Source organism: Lepisma saccharinum, chromosome 8, assembly GCF_977018435.1.
Source record: "Lepisma saccharinum chromosome 8, izLepSacc3.1, whole genome shotgun sequence".
NCBI lineage: Eukaryota > Metazoa > Arthropoda > Insecta > Zygentoma > Lepismatidae > Lepisma > Lepisma saccharinum.
The window spans coordinates 3,725,180-3,752,374 of record NC_139236.1 but is presented as its reverse complement, the minus strand read 5'-3'; the positions used below and the strand labels follow the sequence as shown (position 1 = coordinate 3,752,374).

Genomic DNA, 27,195 nt, shown 5'->3' with positions numbered 1-27,195 from the left:
TTACACCCACACCCCCTATACGCCTTCATGGCGTGATGCTATGCACAGGGGAGCACTTTATCTTTGTAACTGAAGCATAAGGCATGCACACGCGAAAACACCGTTCTTCATTCGTTCCGCACTGGTTTCACCAAGGTAAGTTCGGTAGAATGTTTGCAGTCCCGAAGATCGTTTTCAATCACACTAGATTAGAAGACATTGCATATTTCTTTTACTTCCATTAACAATTAACTGCAGATTCAAAATTACCTGACCATTATCATCAACAATACTGACAAATGTAGAGAATGTAAAGGAACAAATCTGCTTGTTGACGAAGTCGACCAAATGGAATGAAAATCTGACGATTTCCTGCTTCTATAAAAACGTCAGGCACAGCTGGAACATTCCAAGTGGACAAGGGTTTATAAAGACAAAACAACGTGAAAGCACATATGTAAAAGCAGCACATACGAACGAGTCCTGTTTGCTACAGAGGTCGAGAAGAGGGGGGAGATACCACACTTAAAAATTATTCCAGGCGTATAACAAAGCGACAATGGTAATACACACACAAAGAAAGCTCTGCCGACGGCTGTTCACTTACCTTGCATCTGGAGAGATCTTGTAGAAGCTGTGGTAAAGTTCCCGACGAACTTAAAGAAACTAGAACCTTATCTTCCTCGCAATCTTGACGAGGAATGAAGAGATGAATGACCCCCGCATATCCACGTGGATGTCCTTACAAGAAATGGAACGTAGAAGGAACATGTGGTAGCCTCACGTCTCGTGAAGACTGTGAGGGAGGGACTTGCAATTTTTTAAAAGATTCAACATTACTGTACTGATCGCATTTCAAGCTGCCGGCTAGGAAACAACGAACCGGCGATCTTCGACCGACATCGGGCATTTCCGTGTCACAAGGCCCCGAAAGTAGCTGGCGGAACGAAACAAATGAGCGTCGGATACAAAGCATGTTGCCAAAAGTTGATCAGCTCCGTTACTAGTAAAAGTTTTACAATAGTACACCAAGCTCGGAAAATTAGTTCACAACACACCGAAACACTACAAACAAGGTAATCAAAACAACTGACAAAAACAGACGTACGTTTGGCAACGTTGTAACGGAAGAGCGATGTTACCCCTACAGCTTTTACTTCGCAACTGAAGTTGTTGACCCTCATCGAGCCACACACCCCCCGAAGACGAATACTAGACAAGTGAGCTATTAAGGTCAGCCACCAGTTGTGCATGCGATCAGTATTAGTACCCCCATTCCTCTGTCACGACAAGAAGCAGATTCATTTCAAGATTCAAGAGAGGGCTAAGCATCAGGATACAAGATGAAGGTTCTACATTTGACAAATATTCTTAGATTTTGCAACTGCATCCCAAAAGAATGGCTAAGAGAGAGAGAGAGAGATATGTACTCACTGGTGCAGCCTCCGCTGGTGAAATTGTAGAACTCTTCCTGGCAGGTGTCGCACCGAGGCCCTCCCACACCAGCCTTGCAGTCGCAGTCGCCCGTCACAGTGTTGCAGAGGTCTCCCAGTGACCCAACAGGGTCGCAGTCGCAGGGCAGGCAGCCGGCAGCCACGTTTCCTAGGCCTGCCTGTGAACAAAATACAATCGTTTCTTCTGAGTGCCAAAATAGAGAAGAGCAGTGCGGATAGTGACAAAAATGTTTGTGTACATATTTCAGAAAATACAGGCTATTTCAGAAAGGTACAAAGAGCAGACTTGAAGTATGGTCTTGACGGAAGTGACGTCGCCTATTGCAGTTCGAAAGCGTCAATTAAGCCAGCAATCGAGACCACAGCGAGGGGCACGCATCGTTGCAGGCTTGAAAACTTGACTCGTTGACTTGACTTGTGGACTCGTTCATTTGTTTGAAATCACGGAAGTAGGAAGTCAGCAAGTCGTTGGTTGAAGTTCTTCTAATGTGTGGAAATGTATGTATAAAAACTTTTTAAAATGTTGCGTGATTCCTATAGTGAAAAACAAGTGTTTAAAACGCGGAAAGAACAAAGTGTCCTCAATTTTATCTCCGCTACTGATCGTATTTGGCGCTGAGGTCAAAGTGCAATTCGAGAGACCTTCACTTCCAGTCCACGCTTTCCACTTCAAGTACGATTTTGCACCGTTCGGGGCCAATTTCGACATAAGTTGGGGGGAAAAAAAGTAACCGAACGTAAGCAGTACCGTTACCTGGTCATACAATAATAAGTGTTTACTCAGTTTCACATCTGTTGTTCACAGAGCATGCTTTACTATGCGCAACGCATCACAGCATGTTTTGTCCAAGAAAATAAATCATCCGTTATGAATACGGCTCGGAAGTTGATGACAAATATTTTTTTCTGGCCCTTGAAAACAATGCTAAACCTGATATAAGTCCATTTCCCTTAAGTTAGAACCACAAAACACTGGTTTTATTTTGCATTTTTTTTTTCATTCTCGACCTTTTTTGACTTTTAGGCTATTTCCAGTATTTTGCTTTGCAGTTTTTATTTAATTTTTCTTCATTTTTGAGGTTTATTTCTTCTCTCCTCAGTTGTTTCGTAAATTATAAATGCACCTGAAATGTCCTGACATGGTCTTTTTAGCAAGTTCGCCATTAAGCAAAAATACTGTCAATGGAAAAGTTCTAAATTAATGTTAACTGAAATGTTTGACATTGAATTAATTAATTTTTGATACATTTATTTTTCTTTCAACAAATTTTAAATACTTTGTGTTAAGTCTACTTTGTTGGCCATTGTAATCGCTCTAATCTATGGTTTTAGTCGCAATATTGAAAAATATATAATTTGTTGCGAAACAACTGTATTTTCAGATCCTGACCTAATACTGGATTGTGCAGAGCCCACTCTGAAAGGAGGTGAATGAGTCGCACAGAAAAAAATAATAGCACTTGATTGTATTTTCCCCTTTGCTTCTGTAGTCCACGGAAACCTTCAACAACGGATGAGGGTTCGTCGTGCTGACCATGTGTCACCCCGTAACTGGCTGGATTATCGCCTACCTCTGCTGAGGCATGTGTGATGAGGTTGGCAGTTGAGAAGTAGGCTTTGCTCCTCAAGAGCCACGAGCTATTTTTTGTTTACGCAAATATCAAAATTTCATTTTAAGACCAAAAATAATTTATTTTAGGTCATATTTTATCATTTTAGGACATTTTTTAATAAATTTAAGGTCATTTTTTTAGATTTGTTAGGTCATTAACTTCCGAGGCCTAGTTATGAACTTTTCAAGGCAACGCAAGTAAAGTAACGCCAAAGAACAAGAACTCATTAAATTTTAGTAGTTGTTACTAACGCAATTATGAAAAATTAAGATGCTACATACCTTATGCTATTCCCCAATTCTGCTCCTGCATAACGGGCAAGAATAGCATTTGGAAATAAAACTGTTTCATGTAATATTTAAGTTATTTTTTTTAACTGAGACGAAGCAAAGCATGATACAACATGCATATCCTGCATCCAAAAGTCGTAAAATCACACCTTAGAGCTCTCTCATGTCAAACGCCACTATAGCAGACTACAATTACTTACAGTTCCAAAAAAATCCATTGCGTTCATCAGCACCTACATGTGGTGGAAGAGGTGGACTACAGTGGATTCAGCGCTGAATTCATCAATGAAATAACGAATGTAGGGATTCATATAGAGCTACTAAGACGATATAGACATGAGTATTGTTGCTCCCTTTCTGGTGGACATCCTTGGGTGTACTTACCTCACATCGGTCGCAAGCTCTGCCGGTGAAATTATCCCTGCATCGACACTGGCCGGTCTCAGAGTCACAGATTTCGTCTTCGGATCCTCGGGAGTCGCACGAGCAGGCTGCGCAGGGAAGAGATTAATAATTATTATTAGTAATAATAATTACAAAAGGGGACAACGAGAGTGTCGCTTTGGACACTAAACACAATATTATTTACGACCTATTTAAGTACGTCATAAGGGCTCTCTTTGGGAGAAAAGGCACTTTCTGCACCCTTCCTCCTCTCCAAGACACCTCAAGGAAAGGGGGCAGAGTGCGATTTTGTTCCCCGTCCCAAGTATCAAATTTCACTCTCAGTTATTGATTTAGGTATATTTATAACAGTTCGAAATACACCATTTATCTAAATAGTAACACTTCTTTCGCTTAAGGAGCTTTCAGACCGAAGAGACAAGCAATAAGTACTACTTGGAAATGAATGTTCAGAAATAAATGCAACCTTTCGTGCCGAAATGGTAGGACAAGGTGATTTGTCGCTTGCGTGTAGCTCAATACAGTGCACCTTATCACCTCAGTCTGTTAATTGCGCATGCGCGGTGAATGCAAGGCGAGGTTCTGTGTCGTTTGTCACTTTGGTGTTTCAAACCCCGTGTAACTTGTTGCATGTCACATCGGTCTGAAAGCTCCCTAAATCTCGTATTCGTTGATTGAGTTGATACTTTAAGTCCTGTTCATGCACAGTGAAGCTAATCGGTAGGCTACCCGATCAGCAAAATTGATAAAATATGAACTTATGGGCTGGTCATGTCTGTCCGTCCGTGTTACCTACTAGTATCTCAGAAACCGCTAGATCCACAAGGACAAAATTTGGTGGACTGTCTGGCAACAAGTGATATCATGTGACATGCCGGCGTCTCAGAATCTTATATTAGAACGATGGCACTTGGTGAATTTTAGGACTTTGAAAATGGTTGAACACGCAGAAATTGGATATCAATTGATTCCTTTGTCTGTCTACGACCAATAATTCGGGCTGAACCGATAACACTTTGAACAGATAGCGATACTTGAAAATTGCAATAATTAAAAGTTGTTGAAACAAATATTAAAATAAATGTTACATAATAAAAAAAATCCAGTTTTAATGCAAAAAAAAAAGTGGCTCAAAATAAAAATAAAGTTGAATTTTGCATAAATTCCAGGATAATTAAGACTTTGTGAAAGTGTCGCGCTTCATTTTTGGGGACCCCGTGAAAGATCAACATTATGGAAAAGTAGCGGCTGGTATCGGTAGATGATGTCCAACAGATACTTTCCGATCCGATACATCAGCATCGGTATCGGCACAGCTCTACCAATAATCGATACATTTTTTTACGTTATGATATCTCCAAAACTATTTGAGCTTTTTAATATTTTTTTTAACTGGAATACGTATTTACGGAATACGAATTAGATAATGTTCTTCCAACTGGGCATTCTATTGGATTCTTAAGGGGATGAGGGACAATTTCGCACCAGTTGTGCATTTATTTCAATATCGTCCGAATGGGCAGTGCTACTGAGGAAAAAAAAGCTGGTGTTCAATAGAGTATGACTTTCTGTACATGTTGCAAGTGAAAGTGTTTTTTAAAGTTGATTATTAAGCTAGATACGATGTTTGAAAAATATGATGAATAAGAATTTTCAGAAACCCATGCATTCCTTATGGGGAATCATCTTCAACTTAAAGTTACGGCTATTCAAATGGAAGTTTCGACATTTCCGTCTGTCAATTACTACTTCAGTCTGTCCTTTTTCCGTTGATATATTTTTCTATGCCATCGGAAGTTTGATATTCCCAAGAGAAGAAATAAAATAATACTTCCATAAGAGCATTGTATTTCTCCTTGCCTCCTGGCAGTGTTGCCAAACCTGATGCACATAAGAGAGCTAAATTTCACCGTAAACGGAGTAAAAACTTTCAAGGAGCTACATTTACGAAACTGGATAAAGTGCCTGCTGGGATAATTTTAGGTGTCAAATGAGTGGGGGTGTGGGTGGGGAGGGGGTGCTGTTAATGCCGTTAGCTTTAAAGTGATGGCAATTTATTCTTAGTTTTCACCGTCTACAATAGATCCGCCGGTATCACCCATCTCAATAATTCAGCGATGGTCGAATGAAATCGAATATAAAGTATTCCCGGATAACAATCAGGCCCGTAGCTAGAATTGATCTCCAGGGGGAGCTCACGGGTTATCGGGGGGGGGGGGGGGGGCCTTTGTAAACCAAGCCCTTTTTTAAAAACAAATATTAAATGAAGGTAAATTATGTGTTGGGGGAGGGCGCTCATTCATTTATAAATATCATATACTACACAAATACTACATTTTTCTACATCTTTTAAAACAGCTCTTGAAGTGTTAATTGACTGATACCGAAATTGTCCCTTACACCCCCCATACTATTTTAGATGATACAGATATGTATATCACACACAAAAAACGGACAATATTTAATCACAGTGCCTACAGTATATTCCACCCCCGGCCGAAGCAATTAAACTCCCCTTCCTTCCCAAACCGTGGTAGCTGCTGTTGACCTTTGACGCAGATGCGGAGGGAACTTGCATGATGACATCAAAGTCACAGATTTCTGTCTAAACGGGAGGTTGCAACAGGGACAGTGAAGGTACAGATAAAGAAGCTCCCCTATGAAAGAACTTTCTGAAGCCTAGAGAATATTCTAAATACTTGCAGCTACTTCTGCTCATAAATAAAATGAGCGAATGTAATAGATACTGTTCATATTCTGTGGATTTATCCTTAAAGTTGTGAGTTGTCTACATTTTCACCCTTCATTGCAAACAAATTATGCAAAATAGTTTACCTAATGTAAAGGGGGCTGATGGCAGTGCCAGGGGGGGATGAGCCCCCCCTGGCCCTTCCTGCCTGGCTACGGGCATGATAACAATATTACGTCCTCTTCACGTCAGCCAAGGTGCTATAAAGGAAAAGTATGTGGGGATGTAAGATGGGGTGGGGCAACGCAGCCAATATAATAATATCACGTCACGTATTACTTATAAAATGTATACTTATGACAGACGTTGTCTATGGAAGCCGGAGCCAATGATGGAATCATAGTGGGGCAGGGGTCGGCTGCCATAGTTCACAGCCAAACGAGTGCAGGAAAGAGCCAGATCTGGCTCCAAAAGAACGAAGCTGGCAACAGTGATCGGCAGCTGCCGAAGAGAGAGAAGGACCTATGGGAAATTGTCCCTCTCTCCCTTAAAATGAACTGTGGAAACAAATTGATATACATAGGTTACTCAGAAAATCCTTGAGAAGTAATTATAAAAGTTGGATCTGCCATATAATGTATCTATATCAGAGCGTCCGTCTGTGTGTGTGATTTTCATTGATTGATTGATTGATTGATTTGCTTAAATCTTCGGCTTTTGTGTCACTTTTGACTAATTTGTGAAGATGTGGATGACTGATGATATGATGAAATAATTCGACGCATGCATTCAACGGTAGGGAAGGGGGAAAGCGATTTGGCAGTGCAAAGTGCGCGCTGCTGTAAACGGTTGGTAGCTGCAGTCGTGTTTCCCCTTTATGCATTCACTTTCCCTCTTTCGCGTTCATTTGTCGAGCCCTCTTTCGAGTCCTACTTGTTCAGAGAACTTGATTTCGTTCGCTTGCTCCAGAGATTCCCGGGACAGGGTGTAACTAGCCGCTTCGTTGTCCGAGTGTCTTGAGTGGCATATTCACAAGCAGTGGCGTAGCAACACATCGCGAGGCTCTGGGAGATTTGAATGCAAGGCCTCCATCCGGTGTTTAAATTTGAAATCTCAATGTGAATCGATACAAAATCTTCAGGGATACGTCAGCAGATTGTCATATTTAAATAATAATAAATAATAATAATAAATTACTGACGAAAATTATATTTAATATTATGCGACGAGAAATTTACACTTGGCAGAAGTATATTCTGGTAATACAGTGCTGGAATTTTCTGTTTCCACAAAGTCGCAGTAATATTACGTATTCAAAGTTGTCAATAAAAAGAAGAGGCCAGACAAGTGATTTTCATTCAAGAAAAGAATAAATGGATAAAAATGTCCAAGCAAGTGTTCGTCAATTTTTGCCTAAATGTTTCATATGGAAAACACGACAATAATTTGTACTACTTTTCTCGCCCCCTTAGGCTTGGGGGCCCTGTATGTTGCGCCTCTGATTTGACGTATTCCTTCAAATTATAACGTTAAATTAGAAATCAAAGCCAGATAACAGAATATTTTAATGTAATTGTCCACAAAAATTATCCTCTTCTATCTGTTTTCCTCACTTCTATCTATTACAGTTTTCGTATCAACCCCATGGACGCGAGACCCCATTTCACCCACCCCTTTCTACGCCACTGTTCACAAGCTCGTAAACGAAAGTTCCGGATTCGAATGCTGGGTATTTTGCGAGTGCGAATTTCTCCTACGGACAATATACATTGGAAATACATATAGAATTAATTAATCGAACAGTTGTCTTTGTATCATTTTAGAAAACTCGTTTCCTTTACTTCGCTCCTTTTTGTTTTTGGCATTGATGAATATGTAAAAGTATGTATATTTACTGATTATAAAATTAATTTTAGGTTCCTTTGTTATAAGAAATGACAAATGGTAGGTAATACCTGGGCATTCTTCGAATCAAATTGTAATTAAATTTTAGTTTTATGTCGACAAATATAAAACACATGAATTTTTTTAAGTCAAATTTTATAATTTTAATCTTAGCTTACTTACGATGACAGTCTGCTCGAGAAGGGTCCCCGTAGTGAGCATATTTGCAGCGATCGCAGCGCCATCCCTCTGTGTTTCCTGGGCAACTAAGGCACTGCCCAGTGAGCTTGTCGCACACACCATGGCCACTGTGGCAGTCGCACGGCTGGCAGGTGGAGCCGATCTGAAGAGGATTTCCAAAGAAACCGTCCGCACAGCTGAAAGAGAAACGTTTATTCAATTCTCATACATTCTTTGTACCTGTGAAAATATTGAGTTGAACTCCAAGCCTGTAACTGAATGATGTTGCTTTAGCTTTATTATTTAGGGTGCTAATCGGAAACAGGTTGAGAAAAAGTACCTTGCCGTGTTCATTTATACTCTATCCCGGGAATGTCTGGAGGAGGGCCGCGCATAACGGTAGAAAGGTAGAAAGCGAGTGGGCGGAGCAACACGCGGATGCAAACGGCTGGTAGCTGCAGTTGCTTTTACCCTCACGCAATCCCGCTCCCTCGCACGTGTTCATTGTGCAAAGACCTGCTTTCGTTCGCTCTCTCCAGAGATTGCCAGGAAAATAATCTGTCTGAGAAACTAATTTGGTTGGCTTATCGAACAGAGTAACGACCGTCGTGCTATCAATCCCAACATAGATGCATGGCGTTTGTAACGTCCCCGGCTGTCAGCCTAGATTGTAACTTTATAAATTATTAAGGTTGTATTTTCATTAGTTGATTTTGTAATGGCATTTCTGATCTGTATGTTAATTAATACCCTAAGTTGGTAACTTTGGCTGTATTCAATATACCTTAAGCACCGAGTTCATATGTATGCCACTAGAGGCGCCTCGCTAGTAGTTATTACTGTGCGCAGCTGTTCAGCGCAACCATAGTAAATCTAAGTAGTTCCTAGAATCGCCACATGCTTACGCTGCGATCGGGGCTCCCAATGCTATAAAAGAAGCCTGAGTGTGGCCCTAGTATCAGTTGGTTTGTGGACACTGACTGAGCACATCGAGGGCTGGCTCCTCAGCTTAGGCTGAGAGGTCCACCTCCAGCCCCTACAGCCTGGTCTGAACCCGGTTAAGACTGAGGAGAGGTATCCGAACCTTGGTTCGACCCCAGCCTCGTGCTGAGGAACAAGGTACCCGAGCCTTAGTTGGCTCGTCCCTAAGTCTTTAACTGAGCGGTAGGTAATCGAACCAGATTCGATCCCGGCTTCGTGCTGTGAGGAGTTTTTTTTGTCATACCGACTGGTTCGACCCCCGGTGTTGCACCGCGGGAAGGCACCCGAACGTAAGTTCGTACCAGTATGTATATACTGAATGTAAACGTGCCGGAACGTTTCTCTTTTGGTTTATATATATATATATATATATATATATATATAGGGAAAGGAACTTTAGGTAATTAAATGTTTTTTCTGCAATAAGATACAGACCCTCATTTTTGCCAAAATTCTGATTATAGCAAATTTTATTTTACATAAAAACACATATTTTCCAGTTTTCCGTATGTAAATACATATTTTGCGAATTTTCATTTTAAATACATAAAATCGCTCATTGACTTCATCCACCTCGAAATCCTCGAAGGAAAAATGTTTATAGGCTACTCTGCACCTCTTTCATATCGAGAGTGCTAGGTTTGTTTTGTCTTTGAACACCCTCGCTGGCAGACTTCTGGCACCTCGCCTACGATCCTATTGGGAGAAAATAGCTGTAAGTAGTAGCTGGGGCTGGCTACACGTAATGATAGCAAGGCTTTTTAATGAAGCAATGCAGCTATTGTGGCCGGAAGGCATAACATTTGACAATGTTCTTCTCCTCGTGACAGATGCTGCAGCATACATGAAAAAAGCTGCAGTAGGCCTTGCCGTTAGCTACCCCAAAATGGTGCACGTTAAATGTGTGGCCCATGCGTTGCATAGAATATGTGAAAAGATAAGAGCTCTTTATCCCAATGTCGATAAACTGGTTTCAAATGGCAAGAAAGTTTTTATCAAGTTGGCTAGAAGAATAGACAATTTTAAACAAAAATGTCCTGAGGTTCCCCTTCCCCCTACACCTGTAGTTACGCGATGGGGCACTTGGTTGGATGCAGATGTTATGCCCAGAAGTTTGAAAAAATTGTATCTGTTGTAAATGATCTCGACAAAGAAGAATTCTGCAAGAACTGTTGATGGAGCCCTCCGTAAAAGTCGAATTGGCATACATCTCAACAAACCTGTCCATTCTCTCTAATTCCATATGAAAGCTTGAATCGTCCGCGAACACTTTGGCAGCTTCCATTGTTAAAGTCCGTATAGTAGAATCGAAACTGCAAGAACTCACTGGATCTAAGTGTCTAAATGTACAGAATTTTTTGGGAAAAAACAAGGTTTTCAAACTTTGTGCCAAATTGCATGTGTTTTGGAAAGTGAAGTAGAGGAAGAGGAAGCTTTGGAAAACTTAAGCGTTAGTGACATTTCGTGATTCAAATATGCAAGAATTGTTTCTTGTGACGTGGAGCGATCTTTCTCACAATATAAGATGCTTTTTAGAGATAATAGTCACAGATTTACAATGGAGAATTTGGAAAAACTATGGTGATCCACTGCAACTCTTCCAAAAAATTGCTCGCTAAGAGGTAATCATTTAGAAACTAATTTCAGGTGTTTAAAATGCATGTTATAGTTTGTTTTTGTTACCAAATGTTTTTATTTTTGTCACATATTTTCCTGTTTTTATCACATATTTTCAACATTTATGACACATAAAAAATAAATATTTCTGTGTTTTTTAGCACATAAAGTTCCGTTCCCTATATATATATATATATATATATTCCCACCCCCTACTAGTCGCTCTGAAAGAGATATATTCTTTAACGAAGGCCATGACTATAATCCAGATAAGTAAATGTTAGTATGAATGTTATTTGCACATGATTAAAAGTTAATAGCGCCAAGGTAGAGGAACTTTAGAATTAACAAGGGGCACATTTTAATAATATTAAATTTTTTTAAGAATTGTATTAATTTTGGTATATGCAAGTTTTCTCATTCTGCCATTGTAAACGAGTGTAGTTTTATGCAAAGGAATTTTTATTGTAATTTGGACTTTGTAAATTATGAATATTGTAAGCAAGTCTTGGCAAAAGCGTGTTTCAAAGAGCCTTTATTTAAATAAATAGTTATGCAATGTTTAATAATCGAGTTTCCCATGATTTCACCCCGCAAGCCCTGAGTGTATAAGAGTTCTCATACTCCCGACAAATGTGAGTAGCAATAATGGGTAATGCAACAGCGTCGGCCATTGGCGCACCGTTCGCCTGCACCAGGTTGCCGTTGGCAAGTGTCTTTACGAACGTTGCACGTTCATCGCACCACGAAGTAATTTTAACTCCACTTTGCATTGTGCAAGGGCTGGACTCTCTGATGCAGCCATAGAATCACAAGACAACAGCCGCTGTATGTCTACCTACAAAAAACGGGTCATTCGCACAGACATTCACTTTACAAATTTGCAACTGGAGTGAAAGTGACCGAGAGCGGTGTGCAAAAAAGCTTCTTGCCGACAATATAATAACTATACTGAACGCAACTCCAACTAGCGGCTGACCTTGACGGCCATTTATGGACCTTTCTGACCCCCAATCGTCTTCGAGGGTATGTGGCAGCGATGCCAACCCTAGCATAATGGTGCTAAACCTAGCATAATTTAACCGTCGTTGGCACCTAGCCAGGCCCGTAGCTAGAACTGATCTCCAGGGGGGCTTTGTAAACAAAGTCCATTTTTAAAAGTTTAACAGTATTAAATGAAGGTAAATTGTGTGTGTCAGGGGTCATAGGTTCATTTAAAATATAAAACGTAGAAATATACAAATACTACAGTTTTTTTCTATATCTTCTAAAACATATCTTGAATTGGATTGAGTTAGTGTTTGTAAGTCCACTTCATGCACAGTAAGGCTAATCGGGACTGGACCTACAGTTTAAAGTAGGATCCGAACCAATGTGCCTCCACCGGGTATCGAACCCTAGACCCCTTGATTACAAGGCGAGGATGCTACCACTGCGCCATCGGGGAGGCCCAAAACATCTCTTGAAGTGTTAATGATTGCTACTGACGCCATCCCTTAGTACCAACTCCATACTATTTTTGATTATATTTATATCATACATGTATGTTAAAATGTATGATATTCACTTCAATCATAGTGCTTATCGTACATCCACCCCCAGCCGAAGCAATAAAACTCCTCTTCGTTCCCAAAACTTGGGATCTGTTGACATTTGACGCAGATGTGGAAGCAATGTAGATGATGACATGAAAGTCACAGATTTCTGTCAAACGAGAGGCTGCAACAGGGGCAGGGAAGGTACAGATAAAGAAGGCTCCCTATGAAAGAACTTTCTACTTCTAAACACTTGCCCCTGCTTAGACTTCTGCTCATAAACAAGATGAACGAACGAAGTTGGGAACAAAATAATATATTCTGTCTACATTTTCACTCTTCACTTCAAACAAATTAGAATACAAAATAATTTTACCTAATGTCAAAGGGGCTGGCGGCAGTGTCAGGGGTGGCTGGTGGCGTGTCAGGGGGCGTGGCGACCCTGCCAGGGAGTTGAGCCCTCCCTGGCCCCTGTCTGGCTAAGGGCCTGCACCTAGCACCCTGTGTTTGGCATAACAACCAAATCTAGAATAATCAGCAACCGCTCTCAGCGGTAAAAGTTTAACTCAAAGGAAAGTTTTCTGAAGAAGTAAAAATAAAAGTACCTCCACAATCCACATCTCTATTTCAGGAGTGGACATGTTTCCAACAAAAGTGAGTAAAGCGGTCCAGGGATCCCACCATCCACCATTGCGTTTCATCTCTACCACATCTTCCTGTCGTAAAATCGTAGAAGAAGGTGGAGGAGAGCCATATGTATTTTTTAGCATGAGTTTAAGTGTATCTGTGCTTCCTTATTTCTGATTTTTTTTTTTTTTTTTTTTGCGTTTGTAAATATATTTGGAAGAATTTCTAAACATGAGTACTAACACTCTTTGATGCGCATCCCTGTACAAAGTACCACTTGCCTGGAAACGAAACAATTTTGAACCAGTGCAAACAAGTCTAGATTTCGTGTACAGTGAGAGTGGAAAATTTTTATTTGTTCTTTATTATTAATAATAATAATAATAATAAATGTTCTAACACCATTGAGTACCGTTTTGGCATAATTTCACTGTTCAATCAGCACTTTTCGCAGCTGAGAGGTTGGCAACGCTGGTATGTGGCTCAATGGGTGTGAACAAACTCAGTTGCGAAGTAAAAGCTGAAGGGGTCACATCGCTCTCCAGAAGAAACGTTGCCAAGCGTACTTCTGTTTTGCCAGTTGTCTATTTGCGTGTTTGTAGAGTGTTTGCGTGTCAAACTTCATCGTTCAGGACCACGTGTGCAGTTGTATATCATTAACCCCTCGCTGATTTCTGGTGCTGGAAATATCGTTGCCCGAAAAGACTCTCTCGCGCCTTACAGCACGTTTGACAACATGTGGTTGACCCGACAATCATTTGTTTCGTCCCGCGAACAACTTTCGGTAGTGTGACTCGAAAATGACCGATTTCTGTGGAAGAAATTCTACTGATCGCTGATGCGATGTTTACCAGTCGCCAGTTGAAGTTGCGTTCAGTATATAGTGCTTTTATTCAAAAATAGAAAAAAAATAGGTTGATAGATTGTAGTGACGGAAAACCCTACAATTAATATGAAAGGAAAAGACTAACATGTGAAGACATAAGGAGAGGGGATATGAAAAAAAACGTAATTGATGTACGGAAATGTGTGTACAGCCGAAAAGGCTCATACTGAAAAAACCTCTATTCTATTCTATAAAAATATTGAGAAATCCAAGATATTTAAGAGTAAGTTTTAAAAAATTGCTGTTATAATATTTATATTCAATTAAAGAATTTCAGAAATGAAATAATTTTATACAGTGAATTAAGCCAGTATATGTTATAGAATGTTGTATTTTATATATTACTAGTGCAACTATAGTATAAGAACTTAAGATAAAATTGTTTAGTATACTTTACGTTAGTTTTATATTACAGTACAACCTCGTTAATCCGGACCCCGACAAGCCGGACTTCGCTTAATCCGGACAGGCAAAGGCAAAGGAAAAAAAAGCAGAATGCAAAATTTAAATGTGGCTAGAAGTCAACAAGAGAACTTCCCAAACAAAAGGCAGTCAAGTTATCCCCCATTAGTCCGGATTAACAAGGTTTTACTGTATATCATAGATTTAGTATTACAAAAATACCCATTTATGTCTCGTATTATGTGTGATGTCGACATATTGTAATTTGTAATGCAGGGCAACAATGTACAATGTATTTTCTGTGTCAAAAGTCCGCAATAAATTTCTCAATCTTCAAGATCTCAGAACTAAAGAAAAATACAAATATGTAGTTTGGTGTACCGGAAGATATATCGGGTATCAACTAAATTCTGGAAAAAGTTAGTAATTGGTCTGTCCATCTACCTGTTCATGTGAACCATCGAATTATTCGAAATAACAATACAACTATTACTACTACTAAAACACACACAAATACAGAATTTTGTGGACTCATAAAAATCAGGTTCTGATTTAATAACTATGTAATTTATTATCTCAAAGCCTCAGTTTGCCTGACTGCCAAGGGGCGCAAAAAAATTGGCAACAATCTACGTACATTACAGCAACCTGTTAAAATATTAAATGTTAATAATATTAAATATTTCGATTTGGATATTGAGGTAACTGACAATGCTTCAAATACAGGCTTTGTGTATTAAAATGAGAATGAAATAACTAATTTATTATTATGGAAATTATGTTCATTAGATTTTCGTTTGTGAAATCTACAAAACCGGCCGACATAGATTTGGATGTCTCGCAGATGACTTTTGTCTCTGAAAAATTTCAGCATGCGGATTCCAAAAATGGAATCCATTTTTACCAATCACGTATAGTTTTTTTTTCAGAAACCAGCAATATATTTGCTGCCTTAATTTCACAATAAAATGTGTAGTTCCATAATTTTCCCAATAGATTGTGATAAAATATTGGTTTTCTACAATACAAATCCTCCATTTTTGAACTAAAATTGCATGTAGAATAGTAAGCATTCCACCTTCATGTGACACATTGGAGTGAGAATTGTATTGACCTCGATTATGTAGTTTTATTTTCGAAACTCATGAAAATTTCCTTTATAAAATATCCAATACTCAATGTTATAATATCGTTGGTTGATGAAACTTTGTGACGTGCAGAAAAATCCTGACCTAGGGGAAAATTATGTAATTTCCTATTGATTTGAAAACATCCAAAAACAAATTTCCAAATGCAGGGCCGTGTAATCAATGAATAGGGAATGGCAGGTTTTAATGAATACCTATGTAGGTTACAAAGTAAACTTATTTCCAACTTGTTTCTATTATCTTGTGTGTTCATATGAGATTATTTTTGAAGGGGAATAATAAGAAATTATGCGGATACAGTGTTTGAAATTAATTATAACACATGGAAATACTTACATTTCGCAACGGTCCCCGGCGTATCCCACAGGACACCTCGTGCACGTGTAGTCCTCCCCGCCTGGCCCAAGCTCGCACAAAGGGCTGAAGTTGTTCTCTGGATGAGGCAGGGGGCAGTGGCATGGCTTGCAGTCGTCTGAGGATCCTATCAGAGCGTTTCCATAGAAACCGTCCACGCACTTCTCACATCTTTCCCCAGTCGTGTTATGTTCACATGCCTGGAATGAATTACATTTGTGTAGTAACCTGTATCGAAAAATCCCCAATCTTTTCCATGGAATTCAAAAATATATGGGGCGCAAAGGTCGCGTAACAAAACATCTCAGAGCTTTTTTTAAGCCATTTTGAAGGATTTCTATTCGATCCTCAAGACAGTTCTTTTTCTTGTATTTTCCGACTCAGTCAGCGTCGAATGCCATGGGTACCTGGGGGAAACCCTAGGGGGTAAAGGCGGTCAGGGGCGTGATGCTGATCACATCACCCTCACTCACGACCGGATCAAGAAAGTGTGGGGCGTTACCCCCATACTCCCTACACGCCTTCATGGCGTAGTGCTAAGCACAGGGGAGCACTTTACTTTTTTTACCTACAATTTCAAAAGAAGATATTTAAGTATTGCATATTCCAATAGGAATAACCACTACACAATGGTAAGGGTTCTTAATACTTTTAAATAGGCTACTTTGTATTGCAGGTTCGAAGTTGTACATGGATTGAAATATCATAATGCTAGCTATAACTATTATTATTATTTTTATTTGTGTGAAGCATATTCAGTCGCTTGTCTAACCCCAAACGTCGCCGCACGCCCGTGACTTATTACTACATAATAGTTTTCATGAGCGCCACCAGGGAGTGTTAAGAGAAGTTAATTTACGCTCCCCATTTGAAATATGAAAACAAAATACTTAACATTTAATATTTTTTCTTCGTCGTTATAATTGCATTTCTTTTCCACTCGTTCTGTATTTCTCTTTTCTTCTTTCTCGAGATTCTCGCCTTCTTTCGTATTTTTCAACCTATTTCGTCTTGTATTCACTACCTTCCTCCTTCACCCGCTCCTTTTCTCTCTTTATCGAGCTTCTTAAATTTCTCTATCACTCTTTCGATTCACTTATTTATTCTGTCCGTCTCTCTGAAGTTCCTTTTCCTTTTTGTATTTGTACTTTTGTTATTTGGAGTTTCTTTTCTTATACTTTTGGCTAATGACGATATTAACGAGCGCCTATTAGACGAAACTGATGAAAGGACGTTCACAAAGAACACCCTTGACCAGATTGGGACTCGAACCCGGGCACTTAGGTAGACAGCTTAACGTTCTCGGGTCACTGAGCCAGTTTCTTTTCGTTTCACTCTGTCACTTGCTCAATTCTTTCTATTTCCTTTTAAAATCCTTTGTATAATGTATTTTCTGTCTTTCACTGCTTCTCCTACAATATGTCTAATTGCCATTTACTCTGAACAAGGTGTCATATAATTTTCAATCTACACCCCATTTTAAAAAAATGTACCGCCCCCCGAAAATTTTGGCGGTGTCGTTTATAGTTTATTAGTCTTTCTTTCTTCACTCTTCCAGCATGATATTCTTCAAAACTGTGAACAATCCACAGAAGAAAATGTGGGGAAGTTGCCCTTTACACCCACGTCACATACCATTGAAAACAATAGCCGTAATTCCCTGCTGTGGCTCAGACAATGTCGAGCGGGATGAATAGAAAGTCGTCATTCTTGAATGTCTTGGAATACGAAAAGGCTATTTTAAATATCTGGAAGGACGCATTCCTTATTTGGATTAACAGTCAAAGAGTATTCTGTCATCACCAGATTTGGCCAAAGAATCCAGTGTTGATTTTCTTGAGGTGCATGATAATCTCGGTGGGATAGTGGTTAGCATAACATATTTCGAAGCTAAAGACCCTGGTTCGAGTCATATAGAAGAGATGGTAGTTATCTCCTCATTCATTAGATCAGTGTATCAATCATCCTCATCGCTGTGATTAACCAAACAAAAGATGGGAGTATGGATTTAAAAGAAATAGAACAAGTATTTCGGACCCATAACAGGTTCTAAATTCAATTTCAATTTTCCTTTATTAAAGGGCCTGGTTCAGCCTGCGGCTGTTCTACCACCTAACCCCGGCCAGTGCCTGTTTTGCTTCGCGCCTTCTAAAATATATTGACTCTACCCATCAGCTGTTTCCTTCTTCACTTCCTTCTATCTCCCTTTCATTCTCACCATACCTTCGTAAGTATGGTGGAAGATAGTACATTAGGTTTACATTTATATTAAATTGTTTGTTGCATTTCTCCACTTGTTTCTGTCTTCTAGTAGGACCTAAATTTCTCTGAGGCATTCACACTTTACATCATTTGCTATTTTTTATGCACTCCATTCTGAACATCTATTCTTCCTTCAATTGCTGTTTTCATGGTTGTTTCATTTTCCCCTCATGTCTCGGGATATGACCTACCATCCTGGATTTTCTCTGGACGACTGATTCCCACAGGCTTCTCTTGGTATGTAGGCCTACACGTTATAATCCTCCACTATGAGCTTACAACGTCTCAAAACAGTTTGCTACTCTGCTTGTCCATTTGATCTTCAACGTTTTCCTGTAGCACCAAACTTCTAAGGCTTTCAGTCTTTTTCCTCTACTTCAGATGTTGTCCATGATCCGCATCAACCTAATACTACTCTTCAGGTAAATCCCTTTAGGATTGTGCGAGCTCATAACACTGCTCTTCATCTTTTAGGTTTTGGTCTTACACTAATAAGCAAAATATATCTTTAGTGCAGAGGCTCTAACCTCAAACAAAATATCACACACAAAAAAATATTCTTAGTTACTATTTACTTTTGCCTTCGATTGTACTAGAATCTTGGCTATTGGTGTGCAGCGAATGAAAGTACATCTCACATTTCATGCACGTTGGTAACTCTAAAAATTGAAATGGTACTCCCTTTTAATACAAAAAAACAACTGTTTTAAGCCCACTCTTTACACGGAAGTAGACCCACAATTTTAAACTGCGATACGAAACATTGAATTTCCCGCCATTAGGAAATCAACCAGGGTAGGCAACTGCGATAGCCAGCGATTATTATACAATATCCAACTCTGTGACTGAGCGTTAAGTGCTCCTGACCTCGCCTCCAAAGGGTATGCAGTGGCGGCGATTGGGTTCCAAAACCGGGGGGGGGGGGGCAAAGTGCAAAACTTGGGGAAGGGCAAAGACAGTATATTTCCCTTTGTAGATAAGGTTTAGCATAGTGCGGGGGCAAAAGTGACGAAAATTGGGGGGGTGGGCTAATCGCCGCCACTGGGTCTGGGGGTTAGAACCAGTTTGTACATGTGATTTCCAATTTCATAGAATCATGGCCATTCTAATCGAGTTGATTAGACTAACAAAGTGGATAACGTGGCGTTAAATCTAAAAATAAAAAAATACAAATAGGATGAAGGAACGCTGTGGACTCCACCTAAGAAATAGAACTAATTTACAAAAGTCTTTTACTGTCCCCAATCGGCACAATGACAGACATAATTTGATGCAAGGCTGGTAGGATACTTATCCTCATTTCTGAATGGGCGGGGAAATGTTTCTCGTACAAAAAGGTGATTTTACAGAAGGAAAAAGAAACAACATGTTCGGTAATGTTGGTTACGTTACATGTGAGATTTAACACAGCCTGTTTACCAGTTATGTTTGGTATTTCAATGACAAAGCAAATGGACAAAACTTGTTTTTGGCAAAATGAGACTCATACTCTTCCCCTCTCCCTTTCCAGGAGAGATATGCAAGTAAATTTACAGCATATGTAGAACGCGCAACATAGCGAAAATAGTATTATCGGCCCCTACAAAATATCTTCACGACAACATTTTGAACGGTAGATATATTCATGCGCTGCATCTCAATATTGATAGCCTAAATTATTCTCTCTCCTTTTTTAATGAAACATTTTAGGCACTATATACAGCCACTGAATTTCCCGCCATTGGAAATCAACCAGGGTAGGCAACTGCGAGAGTCAGCGATTATTACAGCTCTCTGACTGAGTGTTAAGCGCTCCCGACCTCGCCTCCAAAAATTTAGGTACAATGCTCGCACGAGTTCGAAATGCATCAAATCAATGTTGTATATAAAATCTATAAAAAGTACTCTTCGACGCATTTCTTGTGTATTTTGGTATTACTAGAGTCAACATATTTGTGTCAATTTGCACGTTGTGTGTTGAATTTACATTCAGTGATTGCTGATACCTTGAAATGAAGTTATGTATCCAAAGGACGGAAGCAAAATAAACATTTAGAAAACATTCGGGTATTTAGTTTATGCATAGATACTTACAAAACATTGCCCTGTGTATGCATCGCAGTTTGCATGGCCGTTGCAATCACATGGAACACACATTCCTTGGTAGACGGTGTTGTTTACACGCCGGAAGCCGAATGCACATTCCTCACAGGAGAGACCTGCGTATCCTTCGGGACATTCACACTTCTCCAGGTACTTCGCTTCCCCCGGATAACCTTCGCTACCTTGCTGTAGGGTGGGTGCAAATAATCTGTAAAGGTGATAAGTAAAGGCAAGCGTAAACAAATGTGTTTGTGCACATCGTTGCTTTAAGACATAACGCAACCCCCCTCCCAAACAAAAATTAAAATAACACAAATTCTGCACCACATTTAGATAAGATAAGGGAAGAGAAGAGAAGAATAATGGTGAGGAGAGAAGATGAGAGAAAGGAAGAAGGGAACAGGAAAGGAATAGAAGAGAAAAGGAGAGGAGCGGAAAGGAGAGGAGAGAGAGAAGGGAACAGAAAAGGAGAAGACTGAGAAGGAGAGAGAAGAAGGAAGAAGAGGAGGAGAAGAGTGGAAAAGAGAGAGAAGACGAGAGAACATAAAAGAAGGGAATAGGAGAGGAGAGGAGAAAAGAAGAGAGAAGTTAAGAGAAGAGGAGAGGAGAATAGAAGAGAAGAGGAGAATAGAAGAGAAGAGGAGAGAAGATAAGAGGAGAGAAAATAAGAGGAGAGAAAATAAGAGGAGAGGGGAAGAGTGAAAAGAAGAGAGAATAGGAGAGAAGATAAGAGAAGGAAAAGGAAAGGAGAGGAGAAGAGTTGAAAGGAGAGAGAATAGGAGAGAAGAAGAGTGGAAAGGAGAGAGAATACGAGAGAAGATAAGAGAAAGAGAAGGGAGAGCACAGGAGAGAAGAGGAAAGGAGAGGAGAAGAGTGGAATGGAGTGACAATAGGAGAGAAGATAAAATATGGAGTAGGGCGAGGAGAGAAGAGGACTTTATGCACAGATAGCCTAATCGGAACTGGGCATACAGTTTAAAGTTGGATCCGAACCACTATGGGCCTCCACCGAGTGAAAGAAGGGAAGAGAAGATCAGGGGAGGAGAAAAAAGGGAAGATGATAACAGAGGGGGGAAAGAAAGGAGGAGGAAACTGAGAAGAGTGAGGAAAGGAAACGAATTGAGGAGGGAGGGAGAGAGAGAGACAGAGAGAGGGACAGGAATGGGGAGCCAAAGAGGAGATAATTCTCGACTGCTTTTGTTCTTACTCACCCGCCTTCTACCTGGTCCGTGTGAAACTTGGCCCTTAAGAGCAGATGCTGCAGATCGCTGAGGACCCTCATGAGCTGGGTCCTCGTGACGGGACCTCCCCTGTACTCTGTCCTCCGATGCCTCACTATGTCCCTCACCGTGGAGGGAAAGTGGTACCAGCCGTGTTCCAGGATGGGAACTGTGATGGTCGCGTTATTGCCTTTGTAACTCCGGTCTCCGTAGCCAATCTTCGCTCCACCTCCCTGGGAACGCAAATAAAAACAATTGGATTGATTGAATTAGGTCATTTAGGGTTTGGTTTTCTGCCACTTTTGGCTAATAGAGAGGATGGGGATGAATAACCGTATGATTAAATTCATAAAGGAACGGACACAAAGAACACCCATGCCGAGATTCGATCCCAGGACTCCAGGCGTTGTAGCGCCCTATGCTAACCACTACGCCACCGAGTTAGGCGAAAAGAAGTTGGAGCTTCGTATATTGCCGACTAATTAGAATCTGGCAAATCCGTATTTTGGCCAATAAAGGTAAAGTTTCCCATGAAGGCACATTTAGGGGATGTGGGGTAGGGCCTCACAGATTCTCTATCTCGACCATTTTGGAGGCGATGTGATCAGCACCACGCTTAGACCGCTCATACTTTGAAGCATGGTGACAATACTCCTCAATCTGCCAATATTCTCAAAATTCTCTATTTTTATAAACAGTGTCTGAAAAGTCCCTGTACTCTTAGATTATATTACATAATATGAGGGCGATTCAAAAAGTAAGGTAACAATAGCTCTCATAGACAAACTTTATTCCTCAGGTAGATATACTGATACACATTACTTTCCAACATAGTCACTAAACATTTGTTCCAACGGTACACCAAGGCATCAGTGGCGGGCGGCATAGTAGAAATCTGCATCAAGTCCCTGAAGCCACGCCATAATTTTCTTTGCGAATGGAGCTGTTCTGAATTTCTTGGAAGGTGGTGACAATGTGTGTTTGAATGACATGGATGCTTGCTTCGCCTCCGGTGTAGGGATGGCCAGATCCGGATTTCCGAAATTTTTCGGATCCGGATCCATTTTGCCATCCCACATGCGCTTCTTTGGAAAGTAAGAATGTGTTTATAACATATTGTTACCTGCTAATACACACACACACACACACACACACACACACACACATTATATATATATATATATATATATATATATATATATATATATACAGTGTGTCGCAAAACTCTTTCAACAATGCTTGGGTGCTGGTAGATACCATAAAAACAAGTAACTTTTCCCTATAAAGTTTACCTCGAAAGCGCTTAGTTTCTGCGCTATAAGCGCTTAAAATCTATCCTGTACGTATGCAACCCAACACAGCAAACGCTTGCTCTGACATAACTACCAGGGGCGCGTGGCAGGGTTGCCACTAGCGTTCCTCGTTAAGAGAGACGACTTGAAAACAACAACTTGGGAGTCTTGCCTGAGCAAAATCCAAAACATTAATGATACTTGCGATGTTGTAAGAAGCATTCACAGTATTTATAAACTGACCAAGACAAATAATGGGCAGACTGAAATTCAAGATTACTCATTCTAAAATATCTCCATAATTGATTGATTGATTTGGTTTATTTTAATTCGTTTTTCTGCCACCTTTGGCTAATCGCGAAGATGAGGATGAAATAACAAATGACACCAATGTCTAGGCCAGAATTTAAACCCGAGACACCTGGCGCCGTAGCGAGCTGTGCTAACCACATCACCACGGAGTGTTTCGTGTATCATGCAATATCAAAAATTGGAAGGGACACGTGAGATAGGGGAAATTAGAACGAACAAATGTAAACATGATGTGTTTGCTGCCTCGTTTCGAACACGCAGAGTGTAATGTTATTACAACTTATTTATTAGAAAATTGTGAACTAGCGCTATTGCAAATCGAGTTCGTTATAAAAAGCAGGCTGAAAAGAAACAAAAATCTCAGGCAGATGAATATTCTTGAGCCACTTCGGTGACTGAGTACGTTTAGTGATCAACACATGATCTCTCTACCGAATGTTCCGGACACGAGTTCCGAGCTGGACAAAGGTGTCACTGGATCTTTCGTCCTCGTATTTGCTATTTGCCTGAAAGTGCAGAAAAATAACGTACAATGAGAATAATATAAATTCACAAGAATTATTCCGGAAATTTATCTAGATGTCAGAATCTCGCTCGTTTGCTACAAAACGTTGTTTCCAGGGTGAACTAAAAGTTGACATTTTGGTGCCTTCCGAAAATGTTACTCTTACATTTCTATGTTGATATCAAGTTGCTGCAATGAATAATAAATATGTACAATTTATGACGTGTACTCAATGGTTTCCTTTTGATTGTTTCTTTTCACGTTGGACGGTAAGAATGCGAAGCAAAGACACAAGATGAGAAAACTAATCCCCACACATGAAAAGAGTGTAAATTACTAGGATTTCTCTTGACATACCAATATCAGACGATATCGTGAACTGCGGAACAAACTAGTACAGGAAGAGTAGGCACCGAACTCACTGTAATTCCTTTCAATAAAATATTAATTTGTTCCTACAACTTCTTTAATAGAGCATTCAAGATGAACCAGTTTGAGTGGAGAGAGAGAGAGAGAGAGAGAGAGAGAGAGAGAGAGAGAGAGAGAGAGAGAGAGAGAGAGAGAGAGAGAGAGAGAGAGAGAGAGAGAGAGAGTGTTTTTAATTCGCATGTTCCTAGTATTGCAAATAATCGTTGAAATTTTCTTGCTACCCACTTTTAAAACACATAATTTTTCTTACATGCATATCAGTTGTCGGTAAAATTTATAGGTTGCCACTGTTTTCTAAAATAAGCCAGGGGTCTTGGGTTCGAATCCCGGCTTGGGCATGTATGTTTGTGAGTGTCCATTCATCAATTTAATCATATCATCGCTCATCCCCATCTTCGTAAATTAGCCAAAAGTGGCACAAAAAGCGAAGTGCAATAAAGCAAATCAATCAAGCAATGAATGAATCAATCATTAAATTAAAAGAGCCTCGCAATTATTTCCTTATGAGACGAACACGATTAGAAACACTCCGTGGTGATGTGGTTAGCACAGCTCGCTACGGCGCCAGGTGTCTCGGGTTTAAATTCTGGCCTAGACATTGGTGTCATTTGTTATTTCATCCTCATCTTCGCGATTAGCCAAAGGTGGCAGAAAAACGAATTAAAATAAACCAAATCAATCAATCAATTATGGAGATATTTTAGAATGAGTAATCTTGAATTTCAGTCTGCCCATTATTTGTCTTGGTCAGTTTATAAATACTATGAATGCTTCTTACAACATCTCAAGTATCATTAATGTTTTGGGTTTTGCTCAGGCAAGACTCCCAAGTTGTTGTTTTCAAGTCGTCTCTCTTAACGAGGAACGCTAGTGGCAACCCTGCCACGCGCCCCTGGTAGTTATGTCAGAGCAAGCGTTTGCTGTGTTGGGTTGCATACGTACAGGATAGATTTTAAGCGCTTATAGCGCAGAAACTAAGCGCTTTCGAGGTAAACTTTATAGGGAAAAGTTACTTGTTTTTATGATATCTACCAGCACCCAAGCGTTGTTGAAAGAGTTTTGCGACACCCTGTATATATATATATATATATATATATATATATATATATATATATATATATATATATATATCCATATCCATACATACACACACACACATATATATATACTATACAGGGTGTCATTTTAATGGCGCCCACGGACCACAGATTCGTATAGAGGACATCAAAACAAACAACTTTTCTCAGTAACATTTTTCTCGTTGGTGCGTCGATTCGACGCTACAGCCGTTCGAAAAAGACCGTTTTGCCGCCTGGATGCTGGCAACCCAACACAACATTTGATCGTACCTCTGACGTCATATCCTAGGGCGAAACAGCGCATGGCAGGGTTGCAAGGAACAAACAAATTTTGGTAAAAATGACAAACTACCAACGACATTATTTGCTGTAAAACGAAGCGAGAAACGCGTCCAGCAGACCGAACATCATAGCCTACCAGCTAGAAGATCAGCAGTCATCTCAGGGGCAGGGGTAAGTGAACTAACGATATGAGAAATGGTAAAAAAGTATTCAAAATGAAATGTCAATGTCGGATTTTGTCTCAGCCTACATCTAAAATATCAACAACAATAAATTTTATTGCACTTACAGCTTACACGTGGCTGTTTACGCCCAACTACATGTCAAATATTTGCAAATCTCGTTGCAAGGTTGATATCTACAGGTTTGTGTCCAGATGCCATGCGGTACTTTTGTGTCGATAACGGAAGTATCCGAGGTTCACGTTGTTACATTACGGCTAAAACAAGTACAACCACAGTAACAATCTAATGATGAATACACTGCCCTCTTCACATTTGTAAACTATTACATGTGTATCCGGTGCATAGGTAAAAACACATAGCCGTCTTAGAGCTTGTATTACTACTACTTATATAATTTTTGCCACTTGCCTCATAATGCTCTAAATATACATTATATTATGTGTTGCTTACCTTTGAAATTCTGAGTTCTTTCATTTCTATTTTGTCATCTCTTCAGTGTGTCACAGACAACTAGCATCAGAAGGACGAAGTGGATAGACTAAATTGTAGATGCCAAGTTGGTAACTAGATTTGCAAATATTTGACAAGTAATCTGAGACAAAATTCGATATGATCACTTCCACTTGAATTCTATCTTCTTTCTACCATTTTTTGTATCGTTTGTTTACTTCCTGTTAGGTTACAGATCGTGTTTCTCTCGTTTTGTGTTACGGTACATAATGTGGCTGATTGTAGCTATGTCATTTTTCACAGAGTATGTGTGTTCCTGGCAACCCTGGAACGCATCGCTTCACGACGGGATATGACGTCACAAATGCAATCAAATGTTGTGTGTGGTTGCCAGCATTCAGGCGGTAAAACGGGCTTTTTTGAACGGCTGTAGCGCCGAAACGATGCACCAACGAGAAAAATGTTACTGAGAAAAGTTGTTTGTTTCGATGTCCTCTATACGTTTCCGTGGTCCGTGGGCGCCATTAAAATGACACCCTGTATATATATATATATATATATATATATATATATATATATATATATATATATATATATATATATATATACAGGGTGTATACAAACATGTGTCAGAAACTTTAGGGATTTCTTCGTGACATCAAAACATAACAAAAAGTTCATATGAACATGGGTCCGCAAATCCTTCGTTAGGGAGGTATGAAAGGAATTCCCTGTAGTGACTCCTGGTTGTGTAATGTACCTCAAATGTGCATTTGTACTCACTTTCTTGTGTACAGTTGGGCATGGCATTTGTTTTTGTTTTTTGTCTGATTGGCGTTTGTTCGGTTTTACAGTAAATTCCATCACAACACATCACAACTATCTATTCAGTGTCTGAAATGACGGATATGCACTACATGTACGGCCTAGAAGATGGGAATGCGGGCGGAGCACGTCAACGTTATGCTGAACTTTACCCTGGAAGGCAGTTACCTTGTGCACGAACGTTTGTACGACTGCACCAACGCTTGCGAGAGATAGGCACATTTAAGA

The 27,195-nt window shown here is 39.9% G+C and overlaps 1 protein-coding gene across 3 annotated transcripts in view; it reads right to left on the bottom strand.

The window, feature by feature from the left end:
• wb (wing blister) overlaps positions 1-27,195 on the bottom strand; it is an 849,362-nt gene that overhangs the window by 366,941 nt on the left and 455,226 nt on the right. For all 3 annotated transcript variants that reach the window (XM_083126284.1, XM_083126285.1, XM_083126286.1), the window contains exons 10-15: positions 21,600-21,841; positions 20,380-20,596; positions 16,027-16,244; positions 8,498-8,691; positions 3,721-3,827; positions 1,414-1,591 (exon numbers count right to left, since the gene is read on the bottom strand). In XM_083126284.1, the coding sequence (XP_082982410.1) occupies positions 1,414-1,591; positions 3,721-3,827; positions 8,498-8,691; positions 16,027-16,244; positions 20,380-20,596; positions 21,600-21,841 (1,156 nt within the window). The remainder of the gene's footprint in view (positions 1-1,413; positions 1,592-3,720; positions 3,828-8,497; positions 8,692-16,026; positions 16,245-20,379; positions 20,597-21,599; positions 21,842-27,195) is intronic.